Source organism: Vicugna pacos, chromosome 10 (genome assembly GCF_048564905.1).
Source record: "Vicugna pacos chromosome 10, VicPac4, whole genome shotgun sequence".
In the NCBI taxonomy this organism is placed as follows: Eukaryota; Metazoa; Chordata; class Mammalia; order Artiodactyla; family Camelidae; genus Vicugna; species Vicugna pacos.
Window position 1 is genome coordinate 7,836,378 of NC_132996.1, and position 24,833 is coordinate 7,861,210.

Sequence of the window (24,833 nt, forward strand, 5' to 3'; positions counted from 1 at the left end):
TAGCATTTAGGTTTCAGAATTGTAATGGAGGAGAACACACTACCCATTAATACAGGAAAGTCAGAAAGACACCTAAGTTAGTTATAAAAACCAGTCTTCACAGGAAAAACAAATTACTTACTTCTTTTTTTTTTTTTTTTGGACTGATTTGTTAAATGCCTATCTTGCCCTATTCTAGGTGTGGGCATTCCTTTCACTTTTGATTCCCTTTTTATCTCTCACACTGTACATGTAAACCATGGGACATGTTGTTGACTATAACTTTCAAATATATCCAGAAACTATCACCATGTTATCTGTTACCACCTTGGTCCAATCATTCTTACCTGGACTTCTGTATTAGCCCCCTTACTGCTCCCCACTTAACTCCTAAAGTTCCTTTTAAAACAAAAGTGCAACTGTGTCCTTTCTTTGGCAAAATCCTGCAATGGCAGTGTATTTCAATCAGAGTAAAAGCTGAAGTTTTTATAGTAACTTAAATGACCTACACAATCAGGTTTGGACACAACCTTCCTTGCTTTCTCATCCTGTGTTTTAGGTGGCCGGATCAGATGACCAAGATTCTCTGGATTCTCTGGAGGATTCCCAGACTCTAGGAGACCACAGAGCCCTGAGCCACTAGGTAAAAGAAGCTTAGGCCCATGAATGCCCTACTTCCCCCGTATAAACCGCCACCAACAGCACTGATGGTCGGGTAACCCAGGTGGAAAATAAACATGATATGGTCAAACCATTGGGATATTCTGTGGTTGTTTCAGTAGTTAGCCTACTTTGAATAAAGCACCATGATGTATCAAGATAAACAAGATGTTTTGAAAGAGAGTACATGACTTGTGCCGAGTGAATTATGCATGCTATATATTCAACGTCCTTAAAAAAGGGTAATTTTGCTTTCGGATGGATGGATTAGAAGATTTAGCTGAATAGAGTCAATGTTCTTAAGGAATGAATAAGGATTGAATAGATAAAACAAAATAGGAGAAGTGCATGTGAGGGAAGAGGACTGGAATGCTCCAAGTGGTAGCTTTGTGAATGTGTATGACATTTGGTCTATTTGGTAGACAGTCAAAAGACTACTCTGGCTAAAGATAAGAAAATTAGAGAAATCAGGAAAGAAATAGGGATAAGGGCAAAATCCTAATAGAATTAGCTGCAAACAGGAAAAATGTCCAAGAGATGAATATTGTCTATACTTTCATACTAAATCTGCAACATGGTTTCACAGTCATACCTCATACCTTGTTATCCCTAGTAAGTGCATTCCCACCAAAACATCAATTCCAAGCAACATCCTTTTAACAGCACCTTCTATACTTCCAACTGATTTCACTCCAAAACCCTTGGCTCAAGAATTTTTGGCCTCTAATTTATCAAACCCACCTATTTTCACTATGCATACCCTCATTCTCCCTTACTGTTCTCTTTTCCCAGCATAAACTGAGTGGTCTCAGTGGCCTTCTTTCCCTTTTGGTCCTCACTCCCAATGCACAGTACTTGTCCATCAGATTTCCAGCCCCAGTTAATTCCAGTAGCTGCTACTGTTATATCTGCCTACAGATGTAACACCTAGCTAGAAAATACTAGAGAAAGCTACACAACTAGACTGATCAATTTCCTTTTAAACTTCAGAACTTAAACTTCAAATGTACATACAAACACATTTATATAGTATGGTTTTTCCACTCTTTATCATTAATTAATTAATTAATTTGTTTGTTTGTTTGTTTGTTTGTTTATGGGAGGTAATTAGGATTATTTATTTTTAGTGGAGTTCCCGGGGATTGAACCCAGGACCTCATGCATGCTAGGCATGCACTCTACCACTGAGTTATACCCTCCAGTTTTCCCAATCTCTAAATTGACTACTGTGAATATTTATTTTTTCAGCCTCCACAAATTGCTCATGTGCTCTTTCTTCACCTTGGGTTTCTAGTTTATTTACAGCCCCAATTCACAATTAATTAAAAGTGATTATATCTACCACCACATCATCTGCAAAGCCGTGTGATTCTACTAGTATTCTGTTCTCACTCCCTTTACAATTTAAGAGAAGTCCTGTTTTTACTTTATGCCGATTCTTCTATCATTGTGTTAGATCTTATTCTGCTTTATCAAGAATTTTACTCCTATACTTTTATACTGTATCTTCTGCATTTTATCAATTCCCCTTTTCCCTGGATTATACCCATTAACACAAAAATATGATCTTGTTCTACTTCAGTTTTAAAAGAAATACAAAAAGCAAAACAAACAAGCAAAAAATCCTAATTTCATATTATCCTTCAGTCCCTCACGTCCTGGCACATATTTATTTTCTATTTTTTTTAAACAGCCTTTCAACTCAAAATTTCTCAGAATTGCCTCTAGCCATCAGCTCCAGATTCTTACCTCCATTCACTCTCCTGACCACTGCAGCCTGGCTTCTTTCCATGATATCAAGCCCTAGCGGGCACGTCTCTGTCTCCATCAGTCTGGCCATGAGAACAGCATTTGATGTATCAACCGCCTCCTCATTTTTAGATCCTTATCTTTTCTTCATGTCTTTGACTTATGCTCTCCCAGCTTCCTTCCTACTTCACTGGCTATTTCTTCACGCGCTTCCATCTCTGCCTATTCTCCCACATTTTTAAAACCTTACCTCTAGGTTTTACTTGAACTTTGTACCTCTAGCCCTGACTTCCCTGGGACTCCAGATTTATATATTCAACCAGCTATCAACCTCTGTATAAAGCATCATTTACAAGATTTTTCAAAGAGAGCTCTCGATTTTTTTCCAGGTTTCATACTCTCCCAGTCTTCACAATTTTAGTAAACAAATTCAGTAAAAATAAATTAGTATACTCAGGTACTCAAGGCAAAAATTTAAGAGTCATCCATAGTTCCTCTTTTTTCCTTATTTTCATATCCATCTACAAAATTTAAACCAAACCTACCTTCCCTTCTTCATCTCTACAGGTGATTTTAATAATGATTTCTTAAAAATTACTCCATTATATTAAGTGATTTTTAAGTGTTAAAAAACTGGTATCTCTGTTTGTGCAATGGCTTATTTTAGGCATTTGTCAGCAAGTTTTGGCCCTCTGTGTAATTTTCTTATTCTTCCCTTTCCTAGCCTTCTTTCATCCTTGTCTCTGACATTTTCATCCCAAGCTCCCTAGACTCTTTACCCCTTATGGCTTGTTTTGTGTTATTCACCTTTATTGTCCTGCTTACTAAATTTCTGCCACACCCAATAATATTTTAAATGTATTATGAGGACAGGAAGCTTGTTTTCTATTTCTGCAAACATCGTGTCCCACTGCTCCTATCCCAATGCTGGAAACATGGTATTTGTTTGGTATATACTTGACTGATAATATCAACTTAAAAGTTAATCATTATTATCTAACATTAAAGAGTGTATGTTTGATTTCTTTCGGCTCAAAAATTTTTCTTCAAATAATTTTAAAATACAATGATTTATTAAGATATATTAATGTGTGAGAAAATCACTATAAACAACATATTGCCACAATCACCTCTGATTCACTTTCCATTACAACATTTCCTTAAGGCAACATGAATGTTTTAATATTCTAAATATACATATGCTTTATTTCAGATCCTTCTTCTAAAGAAGTTTTTAAAATTCTTTTCTGGGTTTGGTGGTTTAGCACGTTAAATACATGCCACTCAATGATCATGGTAGAACTTACTAAATTGTACATTGAAATTAATCAAAAGACTTAAATATGCACGTTTAACACACTTCCCAATTATTGCACTTCTGCATCTTATTCACGGTAATTTCCTGTGAAATTGCAAAATCACAGGTGGTATGACTCTGTCTCGTTTATTCCAATCCTGTTTTTCAGGTAGACAGTATTTTATTAAGCATTTCCCTCTATGAAAAAAGATATTCATTTTAAGCTGCCCCTTCAAAGATATTTCCTAAGATTATGATACCGTTTATGTTAACATTCTGCCCTGTCACTGATTTAGTTTCACTGACATGTTCCACATTCCGTCAATATCTGGTTCTACTATGAAATTCTGTCCCCAAATAGAACACTACCCATCAAGACACAAACAATATTGCTTTTTTAATCTCCAGGAAAAAAAAAGTCAAACCTAAGTATACTTGAGAGAAAACTATAATTACTTCACATAATTAATTACTTTTCCACAACAGCAACTGTGACAATTACTCATTCTAAAAAAGTGTAATTGCATTACTGAAACTTGATTCAATTACTTAGCTCCTAACACAGGCAGAAATGCTTCTGTACTGAGACTAGTTTCACTGTGTCATGTTGATGTGGTTTTCATTATCCTAGATTTTCCTAAACAGAGATCAGCCATTAGCCTACAGATGTCAATTGCTGGGTGTCTACAGGTCCTCCAGCTTTAGAAAAGTTCTTTTCTCTTTAATATGTTAAATAAATTGGCTCAAAAACCTAAGGCACAAACTGAGGAAAGTTCAAATTCTCCTGCCTCCACCACCTGCTTTCTGCAATGTCTCTGAGAGCTCAATAGCGGGTTAATGACTCTTTACTACAATTTGTTCCCAAAGTTCTAGTTCCCCCAAATTCCTAATTTTACCCCGTACATGTTATTTTTCTTTTCTTCATCCTAAAATAACACAAACATGGAACACAGCACTTTTGCCTTGATTTCTGCAAAATACCACTTATAGTGACTGTGTTTGGTACAGTCTTAAGCTATAGACTTGGGGCTGACAGTGGAGAAGGGATAGTAGTCTTATGACTTTCTCCCTGGACAAATATCTTCTTTCAGTTCTTGTCCTCTTGCTGTGTTGCTCCTCTCTGCTTCTTCTCTAAGCTGGCTATCTGAAATTTTTAAAAATGCCTCCTACTTTATTAAGCAGAATCATTTGGTTCTTTCTGTCTCTTAGCTTGGTCCATTTTGGCCAAGCTTTAGGCATACTCTTTTGAAAACCAAAATAGTCCATCAAAGTGTTTTGCGAAAAAATGACATTTATTTTGTTGAGAGAGAACTGTGCTACCAGCTTTTAAACTGATTGTTATTTTTTTATTCCCTCTATAGTTATCCTTTAGTAAAATCTTTATAGCACCTACAAATGACTTCCAACTTGAGAACATACACCCTCTTTCACACACACATTTTAAATTCTCTGAGCTGTATTTCAAAAGAGACGAAACATAACATCCAAAGGAATGACATCCACTATTACCTAGACTGACTGCAGACAGAGTAGCTCGGTGCCAAATGGCATCAAACTGTGGGTTCTGCTCCCAGGTACCCTGTAACTGAATCTGGTTGCTCTTCTTTTCAGGGCACGAGCTCCCCATATCCCATTCAATATGCTATTGAATTTCTGTCTCCAAGATGGGAGATACTGTTTCTTTCAGTTAGTTTCCTTCTCCATTCCTCTGTTTAGGTTCTCAGCATATACATTTTACTCCAGAAAAAAAGTGTTCATCCTCTCTATGATGTTAACAAATGGAGATGTGTTTTCAACATCTGTTCCACATGGATACACTGGGTGGAAGAGAGCAGACATCACCTACAGTTGGCTTCACTCTCTAGTGTCAGAGGTACAGTATCAGGAGAATTATCAAACCCCTCCAGTTCTGAGCAACTATTTCTTAAGAGCCAGTGTAACCTTCTTGGTTTTGATACTATCTAGTTTTTAATATATGGTATACAGTTCAAAAATTGTTAACCTGAACTCCGACTGAGCTTCACTTACCTAGATAAAGTCGATTAATGAGACTACTGCCAATTACTAGCCTATTTCTGATGATTCTCTGCCTAGGTGATGATGATATATACTATTCCTGGACAGAGTTACATGTCTAGTACTTTATGGTGCCCTGAATTTGAGTATTATACTTCATTCTGATATCTTTTTAAAAAACTTTGAGCAGATCTCTTAGATGAGTGGCTCTTCCCCCAAACTTTAAAGAAAGTCAGTATGTGAGTAGTAATTACTATCAACCACATGTATTTTGTGAACATGTACTATTCGCAGAAACATCTACTATGTGATGGAGACTCCGAAGATACAGGGCATAGTCTCTGCCATCCAGGTTCTTACATTGTACTAGTAATGTTAATAGTAAGAATAAAAGTAACTGACATTCCAGGCATTGTACTAATTTCTTTATAAGGATTATCTCATTAAATCTCCATAACATAATGAAGCAAGGACTATACATATTTCAGGCTAGAGAACATGATACACAGAAAAGTACCAAGGTTGAAATAGATCTAGCATATTTAGAGAGAAAATGAATAATCTGCTTTCATTGGAGTAGTTTTTATTTAGAGAAAGACTCAAACGTATATGCAGAGAGCTTTCTGGGGCCCTTGGCCTCTATTTTGAGAAGTTTAAGATTTATCATCTCACTAATGTTCATTTTATATCTGATTGAGTTTAAAGGTTGTTGATGATGATGTAGCCAGGACTGGCTTTAAGTGGTTAACCATTCATCAGATTTTAGCACAGGTTGGAAGAACAAAGGACTGACGGCACAGAACCAGACAGAAGTGAGCAGACTACACACGAGGCGGTTTGGAACTGGACTTAATGAAATAAACAAAAATAGAAAGAATGGGATAAATGATGTGCAATATTATAATAGAAGAAATAAACTAACTTGATACCTGACTGAATTCAGAGGAAGAAGAAAACGATGAACTAATTTTTTTACCACGTCTTATCTTTGCCATTGTCATTTACCTGCTTCATCTTAGAAATCTGAAATTCCAATAACTCACTTGATGTATCAGTAGTTCATATGGGAGACAGCCAAATGCTTTATCATGGACCACATGGATTTTTTGGTACATGATATCCATGATCTAACACATTTCTCTCTCTTTACTTCTCCCATTTTAATGAGCAGATATTTTTGATTGTCTACGATGCTTTCAACTTCGTGTTAGAGTAGTTGTCAAATCGTTTGCTTTTAGGGATCCCTAACAATTTGAAAAATTACTGACGTTCTCAAAAATGTTCCTTTAGGTGAGATATATTATCTCCATTTTTAGTATACTGGAAATCAAAACCGAGCAATTAAAAAATATATATATTATATTTTTAAACAGCTACAATAAACCCACAGTGAATTTTGTTGCTGGCAGCAAATTCTGTCAGTTTTCTCCCTTGAAGTGGCAGAACCTACTTAGTTCATCGGAAAGAAAACATCTATCAACTGTACAAGCTTGAATAACAGTCTGTCTGTTAGTCTTTCTTTGAAGCAAAAATGATGTTCTGTGAAAGAGTCACTGGCTAGTTTGTGTCACAGTTTGGACAACCACACGATCCTGAACAAAGGCACAGTCCTCTTCCCTGAGACAAGCACTGTACTTCTGTATGCAGTAGGCATACTTAATGCATACTTTCTATTTTGTCACATAAGTTATTCAAGTGTTCTATTTATAAAAATAGTATTATTCATGGACATCAAGGACATTATTGAGTGAGACTAGCCTTTAAATTTTATTTAATACAGTTTGCTGTCACTGCCTTTTTGGAGTCATGGGTCCAGCAGTTTCCTCATCATTGCTTTTGTTCCATTAGTGAAAACATCAAGGCAGTGAAAAAAGCCCCCAACATCTTTATATTATGATGAAAATAGTTTTGACAGTGTGGACCTCTGAAATGTCTCTGAGATCCTGCAGGCTGTGGCCCACACTTTGAGAAAACCTGTACCAAGATTTAACAGTAATCAAGGACAATGTGACTAAAGCACAGCAAGCTAGGAGAGAAGTGGTGCATTTTTTTTTTTTAAGTAGGAGAATATTAAGGCAATTTTAGGACTGAAGTGCATGACCTGGTAACATACAAAAGAGGGATCAAAGCGAGATAATTTAAATATTCTAAATTTAAAAGCTTATAGTTTTAAATTGAAAAATTAGTTTGAGAAAGTCAGTATAGACTCAGTAGAAATCATATCTTTCTTACTAAAGCCCTCAATACAGATAAATAGTTTTCTGACTTATCTCACCATATTAATTTTATGATTCTGGCTATTATTCATAGCCAGTAATAAATAAACACAATGGAAATCTATGGGAATAGATTTTTTTTACATTGTCTCTCAAAAGAGAAAAAGATCTCTGGCACTCATGTTTTTAATTAAATGAAAATCATAACATTCTATAACAAACTACTGTGTTGACATAAATTACAGCAAAATGCCTAGTAGAAACATAAATGCCATAACTTCAACACATTAATCTAGTAAAAACTTCTATTTGTTCTGGATTCCAAGCTCTCTCTAAACACTAAGATTAATCATTTGTAGATCTGCAAGTCATACACTCTCAATTTATTTTCCTAAATGTGAAGAGTCCATTTAGAGCATATGGTTATGGAACATGAGTGCTTGGGGGAAGTGGAGGGAAGTGGGCAAGAATCTCTATAATGTGTCAAAAGTTACAAGCAGGCAGAGCTAGGGCTGTCTGTGCAAAACGCTAGTGCATTTGTTTTCCCCTTTAATGCACTTTTCACTTATTCAAATACATTCAGTACCTCACCATCCACTTAAGCCTTGTTTTTTCCTGCAGTTTTTTGTTGTGACTTAGTAAATGTGCCAGGAGAGCATCTCAGAAAGATCTGTAATAAAAGTATCATTAATATAAGGTGCGTTCTATACCATAGAGACTCCTGGACATTTCTTCTCCCTCAGTGTTCTTCAATATTTGTTCATCAGTCCGAATGTCTGTAACCTCCGTGAACGAAGAATGTGTAGGGGTGTTTTTTCCCTCTGGTTTATCTGCAACATCCAGGACATTGCTTGACTCAGAGTAGCACTCAATAGTTTTTTACTGAAAGAATAACACCAAGGAAAGGCTACTGATAGAAACTGAAAAGTTTTATTTTTCTCCAATTACTGCCTTTAATCATCTCCCACCAGATTATCCTTCCTCTGCCTTAAATCACATTCTCAGTGAGTCCCCAGATTTCCATATATTTTAAGGTGTTAAAACAAGGCATGCTTTGGTAATTGTGACCCATTTTCAATATACTAACATATCCAGCCCTGCCGAGACCAAAACTTCAGTTTCTCATCCTTCTTTTCTCCAGATTCGGTTTGCCCTGTAGCAAGGAGACCTGGCAAAATGGTGTTTCTTTTTTTCCCCCTGTCCTCCCTTCTGACAAATCTTTCAGATACTATTGGAAAGATAAAAGCCAAAAATATTAATTGACTGACACTGTTGTGATATGGTCACCAGGGCTATTGGCGTGTCAGATGCCAAAATGCTGATTCTCTGGCTGCTCACACATGATGGTTCCTTAGAGGCTCCTATAAGGCTCCCAGTTTCTGGCCATGGCAATGTATTCTCTGACAGACGTCCTATGCTGATCACCCCCTTCCCAGGTCTAGCCCCTAGGAGTCTACCTTCCTTTTCTTTTTGAGGTCATCTCTCCCTGTCACGTGGTGTTGACTAGAATCCATCAAGATGGCTCAAGCTTCGCCACCTCTACGGGATCAACTTTTGTCCCCCAGGAAGCTCATTAGCTTTGCCTTTCGACATGCTAGAACTTAGTGTATCCTCTGTGACCTTTTCATCTCATTCAGCCTTAAAGGGTAGCTCTTACCAACTTCACGACTTTGAGAAACTGGACTTAGTTTCTATACTCACACTACCATATCACCCACCCTCAAAATCTAGGGAAAGCATGTCAGGCTTTCCCAAGATTTTTCTAGCATGTTCTGTTCCATGGTTTTCTTTGTAAGAGGCACCTGTAGCTTAGCAAGTATTTAGGTGTAGAGTGACAGACAAGGCTGTTCTTACTGCAGACACTCCCACTGCCACAATGAGTTCCTCTGGAGCCTCCTCTCTTGGCTTGAGGAAAGTATCTTCTTTCTTTCTCCTTAGTGATGGGAAAAGAGAACTCATTCCACTTCCATCAGCTTTATACAGTCTGACGATTTTTTAAACTTTTCTTTTTAACTTTCTTTAAATTTCGAATTGATTGTTAAGGCAGGACCATATTCGTCATCTTCTAGTAAATAACACATGGATGTGTCTAGCAACATTCTTTCAAATATTGGCACACAATGTCTATCGTTCTCAACTTTGAGGCTGCAGTAAAATTTCTGAGATGACTGGAAAACAGTATTAGCATAAGGAGGAATATTTAAAATAATGTGGCACAAGCCACTGTGTTACAAAGAAAGAAATGAGAACTTGCCAAAAAATTTCCAAAATTTGTGGCAAAGTTTAAATTAGTACACAGTCCTCCAAATCCTAGGCTATCTTCCCCTAAATACTGCTAAATTTCGCATTCAGAAAGGAAACATTTCTGGAAGCTTATAGGAAACTTTATTTAAAATGAGGTTCTGACCAAAGAGAATGGTGTCATAGAATGGAATCATTTGAGTTCATGAAAAGACTTTTTACAATCAGGTCTATTTTATTGCTGTAAAAAATATATCTCCTGGGATGGAATCCAAAACAGATTAGGTTCTTGCCAATTTATGCTCCATAATGAGATTCTGGTGCATTATTTTCCCCCAATTCATTGCATTTATTTCACAATAGCTATTGTTTATTTCTTAAATTCAATATTCCATCATAGTTTGCCATCTTTAATTTCAAACTAATTTCCTTTTTTCATCTTTATTTCTACTCCTGGCTCCACTCTTATCCACATGCTGGCTCAAAATAATAGACATGAAGATCTTTTGTTTTCTCCTCTTTTATTCCTTATGTCCAATAAGTGTCAACTCCATTGGATGTATCCCTATATTGTTTCTAACCTCCTACCAATTCTTTCCATTCTCAGTTTCCATTCTTCTTCTTTCTTTCTTTTTTTTTAATTGAAGTATAGTTACAGTGTACCAATTTCTGGTTTACAGCACAATGTCCCAGTCATGCATATACATATGTTCATTTTCATATTCTTATTCATTATTACAAGATATTGAATATAGTTCCATGTGCTATACAGAAGAAATTTGTTTTGTTTTTTTTAATCTGTTTTTATATATAGTGGCTAACTTTTGCAAACTCAAACTCCCAAATTTATCCCTTTCCACACCCTTTCCCTCAGTAACCATAAGACTGTTTACCATGTCTGTGAGTCTGTTTCTGCTTTGCAAACAAGTTCATTTGTGTCTTTTTTCTTTTTTTAGGTTTCACATATGAGTGATATCATATGGTATTTTTCTTTCTCTTTCTGGCTTTCTTCACTTAGAATGATGATCTCTAGGTCCACCTATGTTGCTGCAAATGACATTATTTTATTCTTTTTTATTGCTGAGTAGTATTCCATTGCATAAATATTCTGCAACTTCTTTATCCAGTCATCTGTCTAGGGACATTTAGGTTGCTTCCATGTCTTGGGTATTGCTGCTATGAACACTGGGGTGCATATATCTTTTCAAATTAAGAGTTTCCCCTGGATATATGCCTAAGGAGTGGGAATGCTGGATCATATGATAAGTCTATTTTTAGTTCTTTGAGAAATCATTCTCAGTTCTTCTACCTATTACAGTTCACCATTCTCTCATTTGCTAATCCTCTATAATTAAACATCCTCTTTTATTAAAAATATGATAAAAACAAAATAAAAAACTTGTAACTATTCCTCAAAGTCCAACTTTCAGAATCACAGATTTAAGAATTAGAGGAAAAAATTATCTTTTGATTGAGCAAGCCCTTTGATGCTAACATTATCTTTACATAATGGTCATTTAGTTCATGCTTGAAGTTTTTTTACAGAGCACTGACAAACTCTCTTGAGATACAGTTGATTCTACTACTGAGCAACACTGGCTGCTTAGAATGATCTTCTGTTTTAGACAAATTAATTGTACCTCTCGTTTTTCTGTATTTTGACTGGTTTGTCCCTTTCAATTTCTTTAGAATAAGTGTAAGCTGCTTATATAAAACAAACTTTAGCTATTTAAAGATAGCAGTTGTAAGTAGTATTAACCTTAAAAAAAATCTGTCTTTTGAGACTGGGATTCTGGCTTATTTACCATATGATGATTCTTCCTTGCTATGGAAAATTATAATCTCACCAAGATATCAGGATACTGAAAATGATACTTATACACGATGCATTAAGGAAAAACAAGATTATTTTTGCAAAGTCTTTGTATCTTGCTTTATACTATGGATAATTATACTTGCTTATGAGACAATATACAAAGACCAGTTCTCAATATCCCCAATATAGCAGATAATCTGCAATTGAAAGTCATTACTGTTAATCTGGATATAAAATAGGCAGGTCAAATTGTTCTATAAATTATGACTAGGATACATACCCAGAGCTCAACTACAAAAATTTTTTTGCCTGCCCCCTCTAAGCCATTTGTATATTGAAGTTCTGAATAGTTTACTCATTGGCTTATAAAAAGCATCCATTAATTAATTCAGAGAAGAACTTGCCAAAATAAGGAAGTCTCCCCTGGATCCCTGGTCAAAAAATAACCGTAAACATCAACTGAATCTTTAGTTCTCATTCATTTAGTTCTTTCATCACTTCTATTACAAAGTAGTTTCAAAGTTTTCCATTCTCACTAGTTATATAGGGTTTGTTTTACACATGATATATTTTCAGTATTTATGTCCTGATAAACCTGATAAAATCTATTTAAAGTCAAGGGCAGCAAGAATTTTTCCCTGCATTTGTTCTGCATCTCAACTATGTCCAGCTTGCCTTGGTACCCAATGAATGTAACTATCTCTCCATTTTACAGACAGAATAGACTTGTATTTGAGCCAACAAAATACAAAAAAGTAGCTGTTTCTTGCTGACATATTACTCAAATTACTGCAGAGGGGCAGCTCCCCAGAAGCTCATGCTAAGCAATAAGACATCTTCACCATGAATAAACATATTTCACATAGTATTGCTGTGGTATACATTTATCTCTGCTTAAAAAACAATACTGTGAACATTCGTTCACATGTTCTTGTGGACACTTGTTATGATACAAATCCTTTGAGCATTATTTTAAAATAAAAGAAAGAACAAATGCACATGATTAATTTTCTATTGGCAAGTATTTATCATTGTTGGAAATAATTCCAGTTCAGTTTAAGATGCATGAGATAACTTTGATGTCATTTTCTAGATTACAACACAATTTGATGTATATTGCTTACTCCTTAGCCAAAATTCAAGTGGAAATCTTTAATATTTCTATTTAAAAAAAATAACATTTAACTGACCTAATAAATTAGTTCTCTCTTTAATAGCCAGAACACTGAGAATACATTTTTAGTCTCACTTCTCTGGGAGGCTGAATCTGGCTCTTTTTAGTTGGTTTAACTTTGTATCACTCCAGGAGTTGCTGACAATTATAGATACCTTTTAACATTTTCCTAGCCTTTAAGATAAAAATAACAAATAAAACTCTCTAAATTTAGGTGACACTCTCCCACCCTGCCACCTTGCTGACAAGGAGAAATTAAATTGTATTCTGATTAATTACATGTCTAATACCACCAGTGCATAGCTGATAAGAGTCAACTTGGTTTTCCTGCACCGAGGTAGGCTCCATTATCATCATGACTTCCTGGGGGACCCATACAATGTGCACACACATAATTTCACAATGATCACAGAGGAGCCATAATCCATTTCTCTTTCTCAACTGCATCAGGCTTAATATTATCAGGCACCTGTTTTCAGTGACACTTCTGTTTTCATTCTCCTTGTAAAGTTCTTAGGCAGCACTAGCTGACAGTGACAAAGTTCTGTGCTATTTACCACACTGCCAGTAAGAAGGAGAGTATTTGTATAAGCTTATCAATGACAGATATTGTCTGTTCAATAGTGTATCATCCTCTTGGCAGGAGCAACAGACTGTCACCTTTCCAATAAAATGGATTTAACCCAATGGAGGAGAACGGGGTCAAAGTACAGAAAAAAAATGTCTCATGTTTTGGTTGTTTTTTAAAGCAGTACAGCTTATATCGAAAGCATCTGAAAGTAATTGAGGGGAAAGTAACTAGAAGTACTTACGTAGGGAGGAGGTCAGCGTAGCTCTGAGCAACTGGATTTGCTCCTTTGTCTCACTTTCATGTTACCTGGTATGTTGAAAGCATTGCTATAGGAGGCAGCCTTCTCATTGCTCTCCCACTAGTTACCATTCGTGTGACATTTGACACGTGATAGAACCTCCCCGGGTCCCATCCCTATTGAGAACAAACAGTATTTTACTTGCCCAAGTACACGGGACTGGATCACATAATCTCCAAATAATTTTTAATTCTAAGATTTATAACTTCAGTTAGGGAATTTTTTTTTTTTTTAGTTTAGAAAAGATGTAAATATATCCAGTTTTAATAAATCTAATTAAATATGATTTTAAGTCTGTAAATTTGATAAAAATATATGAACAGACTTGTGATGCTGAAAAATATATGCTGGTACTGGGGAGTGAAAAAAGAATGCTGTTTCAAAAATCTTCAACTAAAAGATTGAATGTTAATGAGTCTAATAGTAGCTGCTTTCTAGTCTGTTCTAATAATACATATTAGAAATTAATATTTGTATATGACATGTTTTACATGCATCTTAGAGTCTTATCAGGCTGTTCTATAGTATCTCACAGAAAGAAATTTGTTTGTAATAAACATTATTATAATAGCTTTCCCCAATTGTTAAACACTTAAAAAGAAATTAAAATAATTACTAGCTACTTTTCAAAAGGAGTATAATGATTAAGAAATTCATTGCATAGGCTATTCTGTGTAACAGAGCAGGATAATTTAAACTCCTTAGTTTTTTTTATTATTGTTTATTTGTTTCAACATGGAGATTGAATGAAAAGCAATTTACAGAGAACCATGGGATGTCAGTCAAGATGCCTGAATAAATCCTGAACCTTACTGTCTCCTCCCAATAACTATCCCTACACATATTTTTAAAGTTTTTTTTAAGCTCAGCTAATGAAGTTATATCACAGTTTTCTCGCTGTCACTATTTCTGAAGTAAAGATACAAAGAAAGTCCATTTTTTTCTTGTTAACCGAAACAGGATTGTTATTATTTGCATTAAAACATTCATAGATATTAATAAATATCTGGCAGAGCTAAAAAATGGGCATGGCTATTATTTATTGCTTTAATGCACACTTTAAACAACTTTATTAAGGTATGATTTATATATAATAAGCTGTACATATTTAATGTATACAGCTTGATGAGTTTGGAATAAGTATATACCCATGAAACCATCACTGCAATCTATGCCTTAAATGTATCCATAACCTCCAAAAGTTTTCTCCTGACATTATTATTATTATTATTATTATTATTATTATTATTATTATTATTACTATTTTGTGGTAAGAGTAAGAATACTTAAGATTTATCCTTTTAGCAAACTTTTTAAGCATACTACTTACATGAGGAATCTAAAATAGTCAAACTCATAGAAGCAGAGTAGAATGGTAATTGCCAGGAGCTTGGGGTGGGGGGAGGAGGAGGTATTAATCAAAGGATACAGTTTCAATTATTCAAGATGCACACTTCCTAGAGATCCACTGTACAGCATAGTGGCTAGAGTTAATAATATTACATTGTGTATTCTTTACAATATGCTTTGCAGCCACTCTCTTCAAGAGATCACATCTGCTCTTCCATTGTTTGAATCTGGTCTTGGCCTCTGTGATTTGCTTTGGTCAATGAGACATTAGTAAATATGACACAGAGGCTTGAAACATGCTTGCAAACTGAAGTCTGCCCTTTCTCTTGCTGATCTGGGAACCTAGCAAACACTGGGCTTGTGAAGGAGCCTGGGCTTGACTACTGGATGATCAGAGACGCGACCAGGTCATTCCCACTGCCTTTGCTAGTAGGAGCCAATCACCAGCAACACAGGTGAGACCACATGACACTGTCAATCTTATTCTTTCAAACATCACGGGAGAAATTTCAAAACTGCAGAGATCAGCTGAACCTGCCCAGACAGGAAGAATCACCAAGCTGAGCCTCAGAATTGTGAGAAATAATATTTTTAAAACATTTTTTAGTTTAATTTAAGCTAATAAATATGAGGATGGTTTGTCATGAAGTTAAAACGAATTAGTGCAATGCAATATTAAAGCTAACTGACATGTCTTTAATGTACTAGGTGGATTGAATTTCTATAAATAGTAGTTTCTCCAGCCTTAAAACACACATCCACAAACGTATAGATACACACTCCTCCCCAAATTTCCTGTCATTTTTTTCTCTTTTTCTTTCTCTGCCGAACTTTTCAGAAAACAAAATGTATAGTAATTGTCTAATTTTCCTTCTCTGCTAATCATTTCACAGCTCACTCATAAGACAGATGTTTCTACTACTTCATTAAAGGTAATTATCATTATCATTAAAAAGAAAAGTCTTTAATACTAATTTCATGTAACCTTCCTACAGCATTGCCATGCTGACCACTTCCTTTCTGAAGCTGTTCCATTATCACTGCTTCCCAAGGTTCCCCCAACCCACAAGTCACCTTTTCTTTCCAATCTATATTTCCTTTTGCCCCTTAAAAGCATGTGTTTCTCAGAATTTCTTCCTTGCCTTTGATTCATCACTATCTACATCATCCTTGGGTGATTATTTTCCTTCCCAGAGCTTCAAATTCATCCATGCAACAATGAAGCCCAGATTTACTTTTAGCTCACTCATCTTTCCTAAACTTTAAACACTTCCATCTGAGAGTGTCACCGACAGGTGAAGCTCAACATGTGCATTAGTGAGTTCAGTATATCCCCACCCTAAATTATACCCCCGACACTTTATTCCATATCCAACTAAATGGTAACAGCATTTACTCCATAAGCAAAGTGAGTCTTGACTATTCCCTCCAACACAAAATATTTCATCGTTTTCCAAATTTTATATATTTTATTGCCAAAAATCATTTGAACCTCTCCTCTCTTGTTGATGTACTTCACTACATCTTATTTTAGGTCCCAGTCATATTTTGTCCACATGAAGTATTTAGAACGTTACGCTTAGTCCATTTTGTTTCCATAAACCCACAACCAGTTTCTCCTATTACTAACATCTTACATTAATATGGCACATTTCTCATGAGTAATGGGCCAACAATGACATTTTAATTTTGACGGAAGATCATACTTTATTCAGATTTCCTTGTTTTTTACAGAATTATTTTTCTACCGCAGGTTCTTATCCAGGTTAATACCTGACATTTATCTGGTATGTCCCCTTAGCCTCCGCTCTCTGTGATAATTTCTCCAATATTACTAGTTTTTGATGACTTTGAAAATGTTGAGGATTACTGGCCAGGTGTTTCATAGAACGCCCCTCAGTTGGGACCTTTCTGAAAATTTTCTCGTGATTAGGTTAGAGTCATAGATGTTAGGAAGGAAGACTACAGAAGTGAGTGCTCTTCTCAACACGTTATATTCAGGGTAAATGCTATCACTGCCGATGTTGATATTGTTCATCACTGGGCTGACCTAGTCCTGATCAGTTTCCCCCACTGTAAAGTTACTTTTTTTTTTTTAAATCCCCCTTTTCCATTCCGTGCTTTTTAGAAACACGTCACTATGTGAGGTCCACACTTATGGAAGAGGTAGGTACATTTCACCTCCTGAGACCAAAGTATCTACATAAATGATTTAAAATTCATCTACATGGGAAATTTACCTATTCATTTGATTATGTGTTTAATCAGTTATTCATATCAATATGGGATGATATTAGAAACCAAGATCTGGGCACTTTGTATGCTGGTTTCTACTGCAGTACATTGCTTGTAGGCCTTCTCAGACCACAGAGAAAGCAAATATATGTGTGTACACCTAGCCATCTATATATACACATCTATAAATACTTTTTATATGTAACCATCTGTATCTATATTAAGCCATACATGAGCTCATACTGAAGTCTCCAACTCTAACCCATTACCACATGGGTCATTCTTGCCTCCTCTTGCTTATCTGTAACCTCCCACTCCAATAGTGAGGCAACTGGCTCCCACCATCCACCATCCATTGACTTAATTGTTCAACTCTACATAGACGGGTTTTAGAATTGCTAACAGAGGGAAAGAATGCTAATAACTAGGGTACAGCGCCAATGTACTTTTTTTTTGCCTTTAGTCTTGCAGATTCATTTCCAATGTTTACTTAGGTCAGTACTTTTCCCCCTCCGTTCCCCTAAAATGGAAGTTGCTTCATATATTTGTAATGCAGTTAGATTCTTTGCTACATTCTGCATTCCATTCTGGGATTCTCTAACCTCCTAAATTATTATTTTTAAAAATTTATGTACATTGAAATTTGCTCTTTGCTATGAAGTGCTGTTGGTTTTGCTAAGTGCATAACGTTATTCACCCACCATTACAGTATTGTACAGAGTATTTTCACCCCCTGAAAAATGCCTACTCCTCCTTCGCTCATTTAGTCAGCGCCTGACCCTAACCCCCGGCAATCACTGATCTGTGCATTCGCTATAGTCAAAGGTCACATAAATAAAATCATACAGCGTGTAACCTATTCAGACTGGCTTCTTTCACTTAGTAATATGCATATAGTATTCATCCATGTGTTCACATGACTTGATAGTTAAGTTATTCTTATCACTGCCTAGTATTACCTGATATGGAATGTCTACAGTTTATCTCTTAACTTATTGAAGAGCATCTTGGTAATTTCCAGTTTTTGGTGATTATTATTCCATAGCTCCCATAAACTTCCTTGTGTAGGTGTTTCCTGTGCCCATAAATTTTAAAAAGTACACATCTAAGAGTCCAACTGCTTGATTAGATGGTAAGACTGGTTAGCCCAAACGGTCTTCCAAAGTGGCTGTCCCGTTTTGCCTCCCTGCCAGCAATGAACGGACTTTCTTGTTTTCTGCATCCTCAACAGCAATTGGTATTGTTTTTACTTTTTTGCTTTTCTGGATCTTAGCCATTCTGATATGTATAATAGTATCTAATTGTTGTTCTAATTACGAGTTCATTTTTAACGTAAGGATGTATAGCCTTGTGAAAGCTGTCAAACTTCCATTACTCCGAATAGCCAGTTTTTGAACGTAAGGTTGTATAAGAGTTCTAGATTTCCTAGTTAAGCTCACTCAGGATAATCCATCCATTAAAAAGTGAATAAATAAAACAAAGAGGAAATACAATCTGAGCCTTTTCTTATTTCTTCAATCAGTTTTGTTGGTTCAAAGAGTAGCAACAACATAAAAGGTGATTATGACTTATGGTTTAATTACCCACATTTTCTGTAATAGTAATAAGTTAGTGTGCAGAATAGGTCCTATAATGTGATACTTATAAACAAATAAAGACAATAGCCAGAAAAAAACCAAAGAATAAAATAGCAAATATTGAATGTAAGTATCACCAAGAGTATAATAAGGGCTGCCCTTCCAGAATCATTTGCTAAAACAGCAAAGTGAAAGTGAGAGGAAGTTTTGGAAAATAATTTTTCTTGGAAACTGATCCTTTCACAATCAAATCAGTTTTATATAAACAGATATCTACTGCAAATAAATTCATATTAAAAAAATAACGAACACATATGTGTACATGCTTCACATTAAATGTAGATGATTACTAACCGAATCTCATTTAAAAATTAGAAATGTCCTTGGTTTTTCATTTCTTTCAGCTTTGTCTATAAGATTTAAACAGCAGCTTACCTCTAAAACTCAGCCTCATTGTTTCACTGGAAAGAGCAGCAACCAGACTCCCTTATGAGCTGCAAATCCAGCCATGGTGGACACCACCTCAGGCTGAGTACTTTTGTCTTTCCACAACCATGGTATAATACCTCCTACCTCCTTCAAAGTGACTATTTGGGGGGTAAGTACATGAAAATAAAACTTTGGAGGGATATTGCAATCTACCACTCCCCCTTCACCTAGCATTGTCAGGTTAGTAAATGAATACACTGGACACCAGTTAAATTTAAATTTTAGATACAATGAAATAAAATATTGTGTGGAACATTCTAGAACTAAAATAATTATTTGTTGTTCATTTGAAATTCATTTTAACTGAGCATCCTTTATTTCATCTTGCAAACCTACTGCCATTCCCTTCAGTTAGTTTATGATTTCAAGAGGAGAGTGACATTGAGAAAATAAAAGGGGAACAGATCATCAGGGAAGATGACAATACTGCATAGAAAGAACCTAAAATAAGAAAAAATATTTAAAGACTCTTTATTTCTTTTTTAGTAACCATAATCATGACGGACAAGAGTTTTCATTGAACTTTTAATGTGTCTGAAACTATTCACTTACTTTTTCATGTTTTCACAGATGCATCTACCTACCCGTTTATAGAAGTATAAAATACTTCTATGGTATTTTTCTAAGTACCTTATTATATGTGACTTTCTGCAGTGTTAACAAAGGTATAAGGATTGTTTTCTCTTTCTTCTGTGGAAAAGTTTGAATACTGATTTAAAATTTAAATGAACACCTGAGGATATAGTGAATGAAGATCTTTATATATTTTTGTTATTTGATACAAAAGAAAAGCTTTTTACCTGAAAGACATCCAGTGACTGACAGAAACAGAATAAGTTTCCAAGAGGAAGCCATCCTTGGTCACTAGGATCCCCCGTGTCCTGGTGTATTTAGCAGCTCTGATGTTTCTTCATTAACAAATGCCCTGTTGAGACAGATAACAGTTTTCAAAACAGAGAAGATAAACAAAAAAGGCACACAAACAGAAACTAAATAAAAAATCCCATAAGAAAATGATAAATAGCTTTTAGTGCAAAGGTCAGATTAACATACTGATGACAATAATAAAATTTCCAGAAGAATTAATTTAAAGCCCAACACAAAAACTTTGGAAAAGTGATCAACTTTCCCTATCACATTTATTTATTTTGAATACTCCCTGACAGATACTAAAAAACATCAGGTTCTAAAGGGGATGATTTTTCCTCACAGGGAATGCATAATAGCTATATTTATTATATTAGACAAATTATTAGATCAGAAAAACAGGCTAAAAGAACCAGTTACATTAATATATAGTCCTCTGGTCTAGAACATAACTAATGATCAGTTAAACAAGTGATTTTACACATGGTATCTGTACTCATCTAAACATCCACAGGGAATTTTTCTCATTTAATTATTAATGTCAATTGCCTTTGTTTATAACTCTTGTGATTTTCTGTGTGTTATACAGTTCCCTTGTTTGGTGAGTTATTTCTCTCAGTATCCTTTGCTAGCCAGAATCTAAGGGAAATAAGGATTTTCATAAATATTTAACATTTTTTATCTAATGCCATTTTTATAACAATAACCAGTACAGCACATTCATATCCTTTGATTCATTTATCTGTCCTGACAAATACAACAAACATAAAAAATATGAAATTCTAGCATGAAACGTACTATGCAAAAACTTGACAAATGTACATTAGAAATTCCTGTAGTAGACAAGTAACTTCTGGGTTTTCAGGCGTCAGTTTCTGGGGTCCTTCTTGGCCAAAAGCAATTAAACTGAGAAATACCTGTGCAGTGTGTTGATAATTTTTAAATAACAATTGCTTCTTTGTAACTGGTTTATCTCCATCTTTTAGGGAAGATCTAAAAATGCAGATAAGCATTTTCCCCCTAGTTAGGTCATAACTCAATATATCTCAGTATCAACTCAATATCCAGAGTGGAAAATCTCTTGTTAGTGAGTCTTCTACCTGAATGTTATTTCATTTTATTTATATTTTTAATTCTAAGCCTTGAAAATCTACTTTAATTACATGATCAGGAATCACTAATGGAGAAAAAAAGTTAACGAGGTAATAATGATTGATTCATCAACACCCCCTTCAGAAAAGATACTTTTCATCATCTGTTTTCTTTCAAATAAATATCAGAAATAAATACTATTTGAAGCACAAAAATTGACCTTATCACTAATTTTTACAGTTGCCAACTGAAATAAATGTTGAGTTACGTTTCATTTGGGGGACATTTCTGAGGACTCAAACCCCTTCGAGCCTGGGATGACAGCCTCTCTGATCGCTCTGAGGGACTGCTCCGAAGAGGCAGGGGAGGAGCCAGGATACACAGGAGTTTTACAACAAAGACCAGGTAGTTGGAACATTAAAAGATTACTTATTAACTAAAGAAAACCAGGCATCTCAAGTGAAAGAATTTAGCACTTTTCTATGTATGGGAAGGAGCAAACATTTGGGCTCATTGAATTCATTCCTTTGACAAGCACCCAGCTATCCAGGGCCAGTATCCTGTCCTTTCTTATTCTGAGTCCCCTCAGGGTGCTCCACTGTGAGTGGCTGCAGGATTGTCTTCACTGGGGGGTGGCGGCAGCCGCTGATGACTTGATTTTTTCAGCATTCTTTCTTTACTGATATGGTTTGCAGTATTTTTTGTTCACATAGTTTAAAACATTTTTATTATTTACACACTACTTTTTATGAGAAAGGAAAAGAAGAAAAATCAGCACGTCACACGTAACAATTAGAGACTTAAAATTTGCTAGAACAACACTTATGATTCATAAAATTGCATATTTAAAGTAGTGACTTCTCATTCCTTGATGAAACTGGTTTTTCTCAGATTCCGAGTTCTGAGACATTAATACAGTTTTGCTTAACTTGTTTTGATGAGCTTCTGCTCAGTCCATGCCCCGAAAACTGGTACGTTCTCTCTCTATTTACAATCACTTTTCCTGGCTTAAATCTCCTTCATCAACAAAGGCAGATGATTTCAGAGCATTTATATGCTGTACACTGGGAATGTCAAAGAGAAAACACACACCCGTGTGCACATGCTCACATGTACAGAAGTTAACCACTGGCTACGAGCCAAAAAAGCAAGACACTCTAAGTGTAGTGCAGCTATAGAGCTCAAAAGGGAAATACATCCGTAAGAATGGGAGGAGTTGAAAATAGTACAGAAGCATCTTTAGCAAAAATTCAAGAAGATACTGAGCTTAGACAAATACCTTACTTTTGGATGAGGCAGTGCAGAAAGACTAACAGTGAGCACACAAATAAATATGTCAACGTCAGAGAGTGATTCACACTGAAGGAATGAACACAGAGTGAAAGGGACAGTGAGTGACCAGAGAATAAAGGCTACTTTTGCACAGATTCATGGAAGATAATTTCTGAGAAGATGACATTTAGGCTCAGTATTCATGTTTTCAACATGCTGTTATGGAATAATCCTTATATTCCAGGCACAATTCTTTCAGTTTTCAAATAAAAATAGTACAGTAAACTTCATTACTAAAATAATCCATTTTATATTAAAATTTCTTCAAATAGAAAAAAGCCTGCATGTGTATGTGAGATTTTGTGTGTGTGTGCGTGTGCGTGTGTGTGTGTTCATTTTCAAATGTGAATGCTTGGGTCTTGGGGCATAAACACAAAAAGTAACAGTTCTTCCAAATCTGTTCTTTTTATGATACCTAACTACATTCTTTCTTTTTGCTTGCTTGTTTTCTTCTCATTCTCTCTCTCTCTCTTTCTCTCAAGTAAAAAGTAAATGAAATAATCTTTAGGTTCTGAAATATGTAAATTTTATACGCCTCTCTTGAAAACGTAAGTATTCCATGATTTTAATAAAATTCCTATATCAAAGTAATAAAATAACATAATTAATCAGATGTATATTACATTCCTACTACATGCCAAGTTAAATTATAATTAGCTAATAAATGTTATTAAAGCATATTAGGATGCATACTTTAGAAATACTTTAATGGAAACTGACAGTTGTACACTAAACTGTTATTCATCAAGAGACTGAAAAGTCATAAATATTAAGTTGCATACTAAACATCGGATATCTTAAAACTCACGTTTTTAAAAGAGCTTGTTTCAATGTGTAGGATATATACCTATTATCACCTGTGATATTCAAATAAAAATTATGAAATGACATCACATTACTTTGTATTTTTTCCTGAATTACTGCAAATATTTGTAAGTAAACTAAAATAAGTATATCATTATATTAGTATTAAGTCATAAATTATAAATAATAAATGCATTGTTCAGTTGATTGCATAGACAACTACTTAAAAACATCACACCTTAATTGGAGTCTGAAATAGGATTGCTAAACATATGTCACATACAATAAATCAAGTGATAGTATGCTGCCCCCTGAATACAAGTTGGCTTTTTTTCCCTAAAGCTGTATACAGGAAACAGCCTTGTTAATGATATGTGTATGTCAGTGTGCAGAGAAGGAGATTCTGAGAGAGAGAGAGATTTCTATTAATGCCTATCAATCTCTCCCTCCAGTTCTATAGCAATGGTTTCCTTCAGTTTGGCTTCTTACAGGCTAGTCACACAGCAGTCAGAATTATATTTTAAAACAAATCAGGCTACATCCTTTCCCTGTTTAAGAGGATTATCCTTAAAATAAATCCAAACTCCTTATATAGTGTTCAAGATCATATCTAATCTGGTCCTCGCCTTTCTGATTTCATCTCTCAGCACTGTAGACTCCACTTCCACCACACTGACCTTCTTGCTGTTTCCCAAATATACGTTGCACTCATTGTGTCCTTTGCCTAGACCCCTCTGCCATCAGTTCTTTCCAGACTCCATAGCTTTAAGTCATTGAACACACTGGTCCTCGGGCATTTATTGATCATTCTCCTTAAAACAGTCACCCCCTCTGCTTCCTGTCAGCCCTGTCACTGGTTTCCCTTACACTGTCCCTGCCTTACTTTTCTTCTTAGCAATTATCAGTGCTTGAGGTTATCCTATTTATTTATATATTTCTCATTTACCTTTTTCTCCTATTGGAATGTGGTATTAATGAAAGCAAGAATCGTTGTCTTATTCATCTTTGTAGAACCAGTGTCTAGAAGAGAACCTGCTTGGTTTTAATAGGTATTCCATTAATATTTTGAA

General features: G+C 35.3%; 1 protein-coding gene across 5 annotated transcripts in view; it reads right to left on the reverse strand.

Annotated features, from left to right (window-relative positions):
* The window catches only part of CNTN5 (contactin 5), a 1,006,880-nt gene that overhangs the window by 563,555 nt on the left and 418,492 nt on the right, over positions 1-24,833 (reverse strand). For all 5 annotated transcript variants that reach the window (XM_072968929.1, XM_072968925.1, XM_072968928.1 and 2 more), the window contains one exon: positions 20,469-20,593. In XM_072968929.1, the coding sequence (XP_072825030.1) occupies positions 20,469-20,523 (55 nt within the window). In that variant the 5' untranslated portion in view covers positions 20,524-20,593. The remainder of the gene's footprint in view (positions 1-20,468; positions 20,594-24,833) is intronic.